The sequence below is a fragment of the Pan paniscus genome, chromosome 8 (assembly GCF_029289425.2).
Source record: "Pan paniscus chromosome 8, NHGRI_mPanPan1-v2.0_pri, whole genome shotgun sequence".
Taxonomy (NCBI): domain Eukaryota; kingdom Metazoa; phylum Chordata; class Mammalia; order Primates; family Hominidae; genus Pan; species Pan paniscus.
The window spans coordinates 128433966-128446923 of NC_073257.2; the positions used below are offsets into that span (position 1 = coordinate 128433966).

At 38.4% G+C, this 12958-nt stretch overlaps 1 protein-coding gene across 2 annotated transcripts in view; it reads left to right on the plus strand.

Moving 5' to 3' along the window:
- The window catches only part of PNLIP (pancreatic lipase), a 53899-nt gene extending 41999 nt beyond the window's left edge, over window positions 1–11900 (plus strand). For both annotated transcript variants that reach the window (XM_063607209.1, XM_057299007.2), the window contains exons 10-13: window positions 2837–2966; window positions 4093–4201; window positions 5141–5305; window positions 11740–11900. In XM_063607209.1, the coding sequence (XP_063463279.1) occupies window positions 2837–2966; window positions 4093–4201; window positions 5141–5305; window positions 11740–11803 (468 nt within the window). In that variant the 3' untranslated portion in view covers window positions 11804–11900. The remainder of the gene's footprint in view (window positions 1–2836; window positions 2967–4092; window positions 4202–5140; window positions 5306–11739) is intronic.
- The last annotated feature ends 1058 nt before the right edge of the window (window positions 11901–12958 follow it).

Genomic DNA, 12958 nt, shown 5'->3' on the forward strand with positions numbered 1-12958 from the left:
TTGTATGCATTGGGATAATGTCCAAACTTGTTTTAGAAATAACCCTAAACAGACAAAAAATAATTAATCTATGGAAATCTGAGCAATAGCTATAGGATGCTGATGAACATGGAAAAATTTTCTTAAATGCTGACCTTTCTAACTATTAATATATAATTATAGACATGTGGATGTTTCTGTGCAATTTCATAATGGCCAAATTTTTTTTTTGAATTTTTGTCTTATTTGGTATTCTCTTGATATCTTGGTTGAATTATTTATTTAATTTTACTTTAAGTTCCAGGATACTAGTGCAGAACGTGCAGGTTTGTTACACAGGTAAATGTGTGCTGTAGTGGCTTCCTCTTGGTTGAATTCTTTATATGTGATCTCAAATATGACATATCTATTGTCTGGGTTTTTTTTTTTTATAAAATTGACTTTGCTTTGTACCATAAATTTTTGAAATCAAAATTTAAAACCTATGGATTTAATAAGAAAATTTCCAGTAACAAATGTGCCAGCTGAAGTCATAATTACCCAGGATATATACTTTAGTGATTAAGAGACAAGATGCAAATCTTGGTTTCACCATTAAATAGCTGAATATCTTTGGGCGAAACAGTTCTCCAAGAAGTCTCTTCATGTATAAATGTAAATACTGATGGCAAACTCAACGTATTTGGTGAGAGGACTTAATGAGAATACATATGTTAATTGCTTAGCCCAGAGCAAAAAATATAATAGCATTCAATTAATGTTAGCTATTATGGGAGAGGGAGTACATATATTATTCACACTACAGCTTCCATATGCAATGAGACAGAAGATCCCTTCTTTATTTATTTTAACTTTATTTTTATTTTCTTCCCCAATACCCAACAATAAGTAATGGAGGAAAAAAATAAAGAAGCAAACACAAAAGCCTCAGGTTTCATTCTGTTAAAACTTAGTCTATTTCAACAATATAAACAGTTCTTTTAAGTGATACTCAGCACTTGTATAAGAAAAAATGTCTCAGTCTTGCAGATTTCTTCACCTTTGCACTCCGTTCTAAGCTTCTTTCCAAGTGAGTGCTGGGGCCAGGTGATCTGGTGGTGGTGGTCGACGTGTGTTCAGCAGAGGAAATGAATTGGGAGTCCATGGGTGCAAAGCCTTTGGGCTCCTTTCGACTCTGGGTAATAGCCTTGCCTGTTTTATTGATGGGCACACTGCTGTATTTAGAGATGATGTCTTGGGCTTGTCTATTCTTCTGGCTCTAGCAATGCCCTCAGAGAGCTTTGGCCATTTCTTCCCGGCTGGCTTAGGCAACACCTGGATTTTGTTGAATGCCAACCCTGGGACTGTGATAAGCCCATAATATGGTCCATTGAGCCAGGAGTCCACCACTTGCCTTCACTGTAGAGTAGCCCTGCCCCTCACAGTGGGAATTGGGACACTTGTCCTGCCAACTTGGTTCCTCCCTCTCCCTCTCTTTTTCCCAGAAGTCCTTGGTCCAGAAATAAGGGGTATTTTCCTATACGAATATGTCTTCTCCAGGTATCAGCCTCACAGTAAGCCTTAGGCTAGCTGGGGCATTTTCTCTTCACATAGAGAAAATTCCGGGATCTGAATCCTTCAGGGCTTGATATGCTAAACATGAGCTAAAACAATTGAAAAAAGCCAGGCGCGGTGGCTCATGCCTGTAATGCCAGCACTTTGGGAGGCCGAGGCAGGTGGATCAGGAAGTCAAGATCGAGACCATCCTGGCTAGCATTTTTAAACCTTAAAAAAAAAAAAAAAGAATTGAAAAAAGCCTGACTTTTGAGCCTATTGTTCTCCTAATAAATTCTATTTTGTTTATCAGAAGCTGATTATAACCTCTGTTCTACTTATGCAATCTTTCTTTCTTTTTTTTTTTTTTTTTTTTGAGACGGAGTCTCGCTCTGTCACCCAGGCTGGAGTGCAGTGGCGCTGTCTTGGCTCACTGCAAGCTCCACCTCTTGGGTTCACACCATTCTCCTGCCTCAGCCTCCCAAGTAGCTGGGACTACAGGCGCCCGCCACCATGCCCGGCTAATTTTTTGTATTTTTAGTAGAGACGGGGTTTCACCATGTTAGCCAGGATGGTCTCGATCTCCTGACCTCGTGATCCTCCAGCCTTGGCCTCCCAAAGTGCTGGGATTACAGGTGTGAGCCACCATGCACAGCCAACTTATGCAATCTTTCTAAAATAAATTCTAGCTGTAAGTAGATGAATGTCTTGGGAGCAAATTAGGCAAAAGAGAAAAAATAGAAGCTAGATACACACACACACACACACACACACACATATTCTCTCATTGTATGATTTTTTTTTTTTTTTTGAGATGGAGTCTTGCTCTCTTGCCCAAGGCTTAAGTGCAATAGTGCAGCCTCGGCTCACTGCAACCTCTGCCTCCTGGATTCAAGCGATTCTCCTGCCTCAGCCTCCAGAGTAGCTAGGATTACAGGCGCCCGCCACCATGCTCAACTAATTTTTGCATTTTTAGTAGAGACGGGGTTTCACCATGTTGGTCAGGCTGGTCTCGAACTCCTGACCTCTGGTGATCCACCTGCCTCAGCCTCCCAAAGTGCTGGGATTACAGGTGTGAGCCACCACGCCCGGCTCGTTGTATGATTTTTATAGTATTGTGTTGTTTGACAGTGAAGTTGGTAACTTACTGTTGTGAATAATGAAATGCATTGTTAATCTTTGCTGCTGAGACACTATTAAAGTCCCCATTTATCATCAGAACAGAACTGGCTTTAGAATTTTTGAATGGCGACAACATGTAGGAAATATTGTACACAACTAAAAGATAGGGCATCCTCATTCATCATTTGTTTGTTTTCACTAGAACAAGTGCTTCCCTTGTCCAAGTGGAGGCTGCCCACAGATGGGTCACTATGCTGATAGATATCCTGGGAAAACAAATGATGTGGGCCAGAAATTTTATCTAGACACTGGTGATGCCAGTAATTTTGCACGTAAGTTTCTATTTTCTGTATCTTATATTCTTACTGCTATATATTTTATTATTATGTCCACTGAAAATGTGCATACTTGCTTTTCTATACAAAAGCTTTAAACACCCCCTCTGCAAGGTGGAAAAATGCTCAATGTTATGTTCAAGGTAATTATAGCTAATTAGGGTGGCAGAACGGAGTTTGGGTCCTGGACTCCTAATGCTGCAAAAATAAGTTTCTTCACATTTGATTCTGGTGCTGAATTCAGAAGGCTTTCTCTGCTCCAGCCTCTTTATATTCAGTCAAAAGTTTCACTGAACAAAACTCTGAGATTTTTGTAAAAGCAGAAAAGTAATCTAGGAGAGAGAGATGGCAGAGGTTGTGAGAATGGAAAGACATTGACAGATTTAAGAGACGTTTAGGATTGTAGGCTCCATGGGTGATGGGAATTAGAGGCTGGAGGAGTGGTAGGAATGGGAACAGGTTCTGGGTTTCTTTTCCGAATAACAGAGGAATAAAATTATTTGGATGAGAGTTAATGGGGTTACCGACATTTTTAAATACTAATGACAAATTTTATCTCCTCCCCAATTTGCTCAGCCTATATCTAAATGGCAAACTATTGGCTAGCACCAAGAAAACGTTCTTCTGGTTTTCATAAATTAATATATTCCCAAAGGCAATGAAAAGTTGAATTATAGAATTTTGAAAATAAATGTAGATATTTAGACAAAAAGATAGCAGTACCCTAAAATTTGGTGATCTATGAAAATAAATTAAACCGAAAAAATGTCACAGTTCACAATTTTATAACTACCTTTTAACATAAAATTCTTATAACTTTCAAGGATAAGTTGTCAGGTTGGAAATTGAAAACTAAATGTATTCTTTAGTCCCTTGGCTTGAAAAAAAATCTGTCTTAACTTTGAAAAAATTCTGCAAAGCCCCTATTACCTAATGCCTGTCCCCTAAACACATATAAAGGAATATCTATCACTATTTCATTAGAAAATTACACACACACATACACACACACACACAATTATAAATAAATTATTCAAAACTTGGCAGTAGTGGGATGCAAATTAACTTGTTTTTAGTGTCTTTTATCTCCAAACTGACATTTTGCAATTTTTCTCCCTTGCAGGCTGGAGGTATAAGGTATCTGTCACACTGTCTGGAAAAAAGGTTACAGGACACATACTAGTTTCTTTGTTTGGAAATAAAGGAAACTCTAAGCAGTATGAAATTTTCAAGTGAGTAAAATAATATTGCTCTATGCTTTTTTTTTTTTGAGTTGGAGTCTCACTCTGTCGCCCAGGCTGGAGTCTTGCTCTGCCTCCCAGGCTGGAGTGTAGTGGTGCAATCTTGGCTCACTACAACCTCTGCCTCTAGGGTTCAAGCAATTCTCCTGCCTTAGCCTCCCGAGTAGCTGGGATTACAGGCACCCACCACCACGCCTGGCCAATTTTTGTATTTTTAATAGAGATGGGGTTTCACCATGTTGGCCAGGCTGATCTCAAACTCCTGACCTCAGGTGACCTACCCACCTAGGCCTCCCAAAGTGCTGGGATTACAGGCATGAGCCACGGTGGCCAGCCAATGCTTCTTAATGTTGGAATACTGCACATGTATAAGGTATGTCATCAACATAAGAGTTTGTCTATTCATTACTAAATGGGAGTAGAGTACTGACATGTATAAGGGAAAAGGAAGCAATTATGTCATCCTTACGCCTTAGTACCATTCAGAATTCGGTTTCTAAATATTTTCATGCTATTTCCTGATAAAACCATTCATGTTTGCTTTGATAACTGGCATCTGATTTATGATCAGCAATTAATTAGTCTGCCCACAAAACACATGTGAAAAGATGATGGAATACTCTCATCATTTATTAAATTGTGGGGGAATTGTGACTAATACATGTTTGAAGTTTTATTAAAGTAAAGGTGACTAATATGAGATATTCATGGCAAATGGACTACCACTGAGTTAGCATGCATGTCTGAATTTGTTTAATATGTTAGAATGCAAATGTACTGCCCATCGCCTTAGCCAGAAATGCATTGTAAGCTGGTCTTAGAAACATAAATGTGTATGTATATGTGTACACACTTACATACACACAAATATATATGTATATATTTACATGTATGCTCATGTATGTTTTTGTTAACTTCTTAAATCCTCAGGGGCACTCTCAAACCAGATAGTACTCATTCCAATGAATTTGACTCAGATGTGGATGTTGGGGACTTGCAGAAGGTTAAATTTATTTGGTATAACAATGTGATCAACCCAACTTTACCTAGAGTGGGAGCATCCAAGATTATAGTGGAGACAAATGTTGGACAACAGTAAGTAATGAAAATCCCAGGAGATGTGAAATATCGAGTCTGTGTTTATAGTTCTATTCCCACTAAAAGTCTAATTTAAGTGAAACCTCCTACAGGGGATCGCCTGCATCCTAGTTGCAGTTCCTTCCTAATACCTTCTGTTTCTTTAGGGAAAAGGGTAGAACTTTAGGAAACAGCTTTGATCAATTCATGATAAATATGTGTTAGCTGATACAAATTAAATGTTAGAATGAGAAACCGGCTTCATGATTCTAAGGTGAGAGGAATGTTTCCTTTGGCAGCTGTGCTTCGTGCTATGTGAGTGCTTCTTGTGTGCATCTTCCAAACTTCCCAGGCTCACCTAATTGCTGTTTAAGTTGCTGGAAACACAGTGAATGTTTCAAGGAATAGAAATAGGCTTTTCCAAATCACTGGTCTTCTTAGTGAAGACGAAGGTCCAGGAGATAATTCTTGGTTTCAACCAGGACGGGAGTGTGTGGGAGCCAAAGGATGGTGAACTACCAGGAAAGGTGATCTGGTGATAATCATAACAATACCAATACTAGACCAAGTATTTCTAAGTATTAGGCCAAATTCTGAGGCAAGCACTGTGCTTCTGTCATTCTATCCTTCCATCCTCATAAAAACCAAATGAGAGGACTTTGCTTGTGGCAAAGATGGAGTAACAGAGCCCAGATTTACTGGCCTGACTGAAATAACCAAAAATTCAAACAAAGTATATGAAAAAACAGTTTTCCAGACACTGAACATTGAGGAATAAGGGATAGTGATCGCTGAGAGACAAAAACGGACAAGATGGAGCCTTGCAGTTGCCCCAGCTTACTGCTCCGAGAGATTTCCAGGATGTGTCACAGGGAGGAGAAACCCAGGCAGAGTTCAGTGGACTCCTTAAGTTAAAGAATCAGAGCTAAGAATGAGAAGATCCAGGGAAGTAGATTTCACAGGACAGCATACCAGAGAGGAGAGAGTTGCTGAGGGAGAATCCCAGAGATTATGAAAAGTCTCCCTGAATATTCATCAAGGTACTGATTGGCCCATGTATGAGAACAAACCAGCTGGAGGTCATTGAAATATCCATTTGATGGATTAGAGAAAATAGTTCCCCTACTTTTGCAGGACTGGGAATGGTGCTTGTTTCCACCAAGCAGTCTGGAAAAGTTTAAAATTCAAAGGACACAGGGTAGAGTATTTTAGAAGGTCTTGCTTTATAGTGGAAAATAATTTACCTATATTGAACAAGATCTGTAAAGAAACTGTTTCCAAATAACTGCATTGCAGAACAAAAAGTTCAAGAATATTTATAAAGATCCAGAATTATCAAGTACCTAAAACTCTAAAATCCACAGTATCTGACTTTGACTCAAAGATTCCCAGGTATATAAAGAAGCAGAAAAATACAGCCTATAATGAGGAGAATAATCAATCGACACCAAAACAAAACTGACATAGATGTTACATTAGCAGAGGAGAAAATTAAAACAATTGTTAAACCTGTATCCATTTGCTTAAAAGGTCAGTAAAGGCATGGCATATACAGGTTAAGTGTTTCTCATCCAAAATGCTTGAGATCAGAAGTGATTCAGATTTTGAATTTCTTTAGACTTTAGGAATAGTTCCATTATATGTACCAGTTGAGCATCAAAAATTTAAAAAAAAATCCAAAATCTGAAATGTTCCAATAAGCATTTCCTTTGAGCATCATGTTGGCAATCAAAAGTTTCAAATTTCAGAGCATTTTGGAATTGTTATTTATTTTTAATATATTTTATTTTTCCATAAGTTATTGGGGTACAGGTGGTATTTGGTTACATGAGTAAGTTCTTTAGTGATGATTTGTGAGATCCTGGTGCACCCATCACCTGAGCAGTATACACTGCACCATATATGTTGTCTTTTATCCCTCGTCCCCCTCCCACTCTTCTCCCCAAGTCCTCAAAGTCCTTTGTATCATTCTTATGCCTTTGCGTCATCATAGCTTAGCTCCCACATAACAGTGAGAACATACGATGTTTGGTTTTCCATTCCTGAGTGAAGTAACTCAGGAATGGATTTTTTTATTTTTGGATTTAGGATGCTCAACCTATATAGAAAAAGACCCGCACTGCATTTCTAGAGATGAAAAATACAATGTCACAAACAAAAAATGCCCAGAATGTAATTAACAGTAGATTAGACATTATAGAAGACAAGGTTAATGACCTTGAATACATAATAGAAACTTTCTGAAATGAAATACACAGAGAAAAAAATCTTAAAAAGAACTTTAAAAGAACATCAGTGATCTGTGGGACAATAATAATAAGGCTTATTTATTTGAAATAAGACCCTTTTTTAGGTCTTTGAAGACCCTAACAAAGAAGGGACAGAAAAATATATGTGAAGAAATAATACCTTGATAATTTTCAAACGTGGTGAAAACTATAAACCAACAGATCAAAGAAAATCACAAGAAACATGAAGAAAACAGCACAGAACCAATACACATAAAAATAAAAATGCTCAAACCAGGTAGAATGTACATTATTCAGGTGATTACACTAAAAACCTAGATTTTACCACTATACAATATATCCATCTAACAAAACTTCACTTGTTCCCTTAAATTTACACAAATAAAAAAATGTTGAAACCCAATTATAAAGACAAAATATTGAAAGCAGTCAGAGAAAAACGACACATTAGAAGAGTAAAGAAAAAAAATTACAGCAAATTTCTAATCAGGAACAATGCAAGCCAGAAGACAGTGAAACAACATCTTAAGAGTATGGAAAGGAAAAACCGTTAACCCGGAATTTATACCCATAAATATCTTTCAAAGACAAAGATGAAATAAAGAATTTTAAAACTGAAATAATTCCTCACCAGCAGGTTAACACTAAAAGAAATGTCAAAGGAAGGCCTTCAGGTGGAGGAAAATGATACCAGGTAGAAAAGAATTCACTAAAAGAAATTAAGAACACAGGAAATAGGAAATACATGATAAATACATAATATTTTTAATTCTTATTACTAAATTCTCTTTGAAAAAATTGACTATTTAAAAAATAATGACAGTATTTTGGGGAATATATAATATATGTAAAAGTAAAATATAACAATGACATAAAAGGCAGGAGGGGAGACCTGAAAATATACTATTGGAAGGTTCTTATACCATTTATGAATTGGTATACTTTCCCTTGAAGGTATGATGTGATAAGTTAAAAATATGCGCTATAAATTCTAAAATAATGAAACAAATAATGAAACAACCACTAAAGTAATGAAACGAAGGATAATAGCAAGTAAACCAAACAAGGAGATAAAATGGAATAAAATATAATCCAAAATAGAGTATAAAAAGAGCTAAAAGGGGCCGGGGGCGGTGGCTCACGCCTGTAATCCCAGCACTTTGGGAGGCCGAGGCGGGTGGATCACGAGGTCAGATCGAGACCATCATGGCTAACACGGTGAAACCCTGTCTCTACTAAATACACGACGCCGGCGTGGTGGTGGGCTCCTGTAGTCCCAGCTACTCAGGAGGCTGAGGCAGGAGAATGGCGTGAACCCGGGAGGCGGAGCTTGCAGTGAGCCAAGATCGCACCACTGCACTCCAGCCTGGGTGACAGAGCGAGATTCCGTCTCAAAAAAAAAAAAAAAAAAAAAAAAAAAAAGAGCTAAAAGAGAACAAAGAATATAGGAGACAAATGGAAAACAAATAGAAGACAATAGACTCATATCTAGCCATATAAATAATCATATAAAGTAAAAATGGTCTAAATACCACAATTAGAAGACAAAACTTACCCCACTGTATTTTTTGAAACTCAATATCCAATTGTATTCTGGCTATATAAAATGCACTTTTTTATTTTTTATTTTTTATTTTTTTGAGATGGAGTCTTGCTCTGTCGCCCAGGCTGGAGTGCAGTGGCACGATCTCGGTTCACTGCAACCTCTGCCTCCTGGGTTCAAGTGATTCTCCTGCCTCAGCCGCCTGTGTAGCTGAGATTACAGGCAGCAGCACCACTCCCAGCTAATTTTTGTATTTTTAGTATAGGTGGGATTTCACCATGTTGGTCAGGCTAGTCTCAAACTGACCTCAAGTGATTCACCCATCTCGACCTTCCAAAGTGCTGAGATTACAGGCGTGAGCCACTGTGCCTAGCCTGAAATGCACTTTAAATATAAAAACAAAAATAGTTTTCTCAACGTGAAAGAGCAGAAAATGATACACTGTTAATCATTAGAAAAATACAAATTAAGGACAGAATGAGATACCACCTATTTAAATGGCCACAACTGAGATTGATAATACCAATTCTTGTGAAGGACTATCATACAGCGCTAATGAGAATATGAAAATGATACAACTACTTTGGAAAGCAGTTTAATAGTTTCTTAAAAAGCCAAACATACATCTCGCTGAGTCAGCGATTTTGGTGTTTGATATTTACCCATGAGGCAAGAACACATATGATTATACAAAAGATTTGTACATGAATATTTATAGCAATTTTTTTTGAGACAGAGTCTTGCTCTGTCACCCAGGCTAGAGTGCAGTGGCACGATCTTGGCTCACTGAACCTCCATCTCCTGGGTTCAAGCGATTCTCCTGCCTCGGCCTCCCCAGTAGCTGGGATTACAGGCATGCACCACCCTGCCCAGCTAATTTTTGTATTTTTAGTTGAGACTGGTTTTCGTCATGTTGGCCAGGCTGGTCTCGAACCCCTGACCACAGGTGATCCACCTGCCTTGGACTCCCAAAGTGCTGGGATTACATGCGTGGGCCACCGTGCCTGGCCTGTAGCAGCTTTTATTGTAACAGCCAAGAAGTAGAAATAATCCAAATGTCTACCAATAGAGGAATGGATAAACAAACTATGGTCTATGGTCTGCCCATACAATGGAATATTACTCAGCAGTAACAAGGAATGAACTAATGGTACACTCAACAATATGGATGAATCTCGAGATAATTATACTGAATAAAAAGCTAGACAAGAGTGCATACACCTTAGATTCCATTTATATAAAATTCCAGACAATTCAAACTACTCTATAGTGACAGCAGAGCCGTGGTTGCCGGGGAGGAGTGAATATTGGAGGGAATGGGAAGAAGCAATTACAAAGAGGAAGAAAGAAAATTGGGGGATGATAGATATGTTAATAACTTTGATGTGATGGCTTCAGAGGTGTGTGTGTGTTGTGTGTGTGTGAAAACGTATCAATTTAAATATGTACAGTTTATTCCAGGTAAATTAAAGCTCAATAAAGCTGTTAAAACAAAAATATATATCCTATGAGGTAGATGGTTTTATTATCCTTATTTTATGGATAATTAATTAAGGTACTGTTTCTGAATTTCTATGCAGGAAGTTTGACTCTACAAAATTCTTAACTACTACAAAAAAAAATTCAGTTCACCTTTAATCATGTATAAATATTGGTGCCTTTCATTTCTTGTGTCCCTGATTGATAACAGTTTTAACCTTTAATTTCCTATTTGTGAGGCTGCCAGTCATTGAGGAAGTGAGCATGAAGGGAAAAAAAATTTTCTGAGCACTTTTTTTCTGTGCCTGGTAGTTTACATATGGTAAGGTATTTTATTAAAGAAAAATATTCCAAAGCATCCTAAGTATTGTTCAGCCTGTTCTTTCTTTCTTTCCTTTTTTCCCTCCCTCCCTCCCTTCCTTTCTTCCTTCCTTCTTCCCTTCCTCCCTCCCTCTGTCCTTTCCTTCCTTCCTTTCTTCTTTCCTTCCCTCCCTCCCTTCTTTCTTTTCGTTCCTTCCATCCTTCCTCCCTCCTTTCTTTCTTTTTTTCTTTCTTTCTTTTTCTTTCTTTCTTTCTTTCTTTCTTTCTTTCTTTCTTCTCTTTCTTTTCTTTCTTTCTCTTTCTTTCTTTTCTTTCTTTCTTTCCTTCTTTCTTTTTTTCTCTTTCTCTCTTTCTTTCTTCTTTCTTTATTCCTTCCTTCCTTCCTTTCCTTTATTTGATCCACACAGGGAAAGAAGGCATATTGTTCAGTCACAATGAGAAAAGTTTGTCTTTTCAGTTCAAATATTGAATTAAAATAATGGTTAGCCAACGTAACATGAGAAATTAGATTTTATACACTGGGCTGATTTCTTATGATGGTGACTCTGCTGTTCCTCAGTTGCCTTGGTTGACATGGGCTAAGTGTTCAGTGACTGCTCATGACAAATGAGTCTTTCTTTTGCTTTGGGGTGTCTACTGACAGCTTCTCTCTCTGCTATTGCACAACCAGAAAATAACACTGGAAAGGAGAATTCAGTCCTATACGTAGAAGAGGTCATCCCTCAGCCATTGTCTGGTCTCCAGCACAGGGTGTGACCTTCCCTCAGACTAGGAGGTTGGGGGCATAGGTTGTCCTCATTGTCACACTCCAGATGTGTGCCAGGAAGAGGAGGTGACTTTGTGTTGTTTTTTCTCCACAGGTTCAACTTCTGTAGTCCAGAAACCGTCAGGGAGGAAGTTCTGCTCACCCTCACACCGTGTTAGGAGACTACTGTTATTTGACCAATGAATTGACTTCTAATAAAATCTAGTGGTGATGCATTACATGCCTGTTTCTTTTGTCCAAAACTTCCATTGTTTCAAGTGAATCTGTTGGATGAAGTGACTAAAATCCAAAATTTGGAGTTGGTCAAAAGAACCACCAATGGCTGTTAAATTTTGCTGCATATTTGACCTTAAGAATGTTGTTTACATGGTACTGTCATCATGTTCATTATCAATATTACTTATGCCATTCTGGTCACTTAAGGCAGTCTTCCATGTCCAAAATGACCCCCTCTTGGTGGGCTTACATGGAAAGACTCACAATTGCCACTTTTTCCATAATCTTTAAGTTCTGTGTCTGCTCCTAATCAGATATCTCAGGGGAAATGACACACAAGGAGATAAGAACTAGACAGATCCAATGCCCCCTAACAGGTCTACCTGGTCTATGTGGGGCTCCCCCAAACCCCTCACTTCTGCAGCCTCTTTGATTTTTCTAAAGCACAAATAAATCATCTTCCCAGTGGTCCCCAGGACAGAATCCATATTCTTTAGTAAGCCTTGTGAGGTCCCTCTTGGTCTGGTTGTCTCCTTGGACTCTAGCTTCATCTTTCACTATGTTCCTTCTGGAACTCTACATTCTGACCCTGTCCCCCAAGAGGGTTGTCTTGATCTCTGATGCTGCTGGATGTTGTCAGGAACTCTTCTTCTTCCTGGGATGTTCTTTTCTCTGTCTTCCTGTCTGTTAAGCTCCTACTGGTTCTGAAATCTTTTTGTAGACATCACTTCCTCCAGGACTCACCTCCATTATCCATACCCACTAAGACTTGATTAGGGGCTTACCACTATTATACTCCCACCACACCCAGACATTTTGCCGTCTCAACACTGGATTTCCCATATTGTAATTGCTTGCTGGCTCACTTCTCTGTATAGCCCATTTCTAAACTCCTTAAGGAGTTTTCCCATTGTATGTGCCTGGCACATGCCTGGCATATAGTAGAAGAGAAAATATGTATTTTTTGTATGACTTTCCCACTAATGGGACCAACGAATGAATCCACTAGGGTCAGGTACTTAAAATTAGGCCATGTCTAAACAATACATCCTAAGAAAGAAAGGAATATTTGTGTTAGGTCTTAAAAGTTGAGTAGG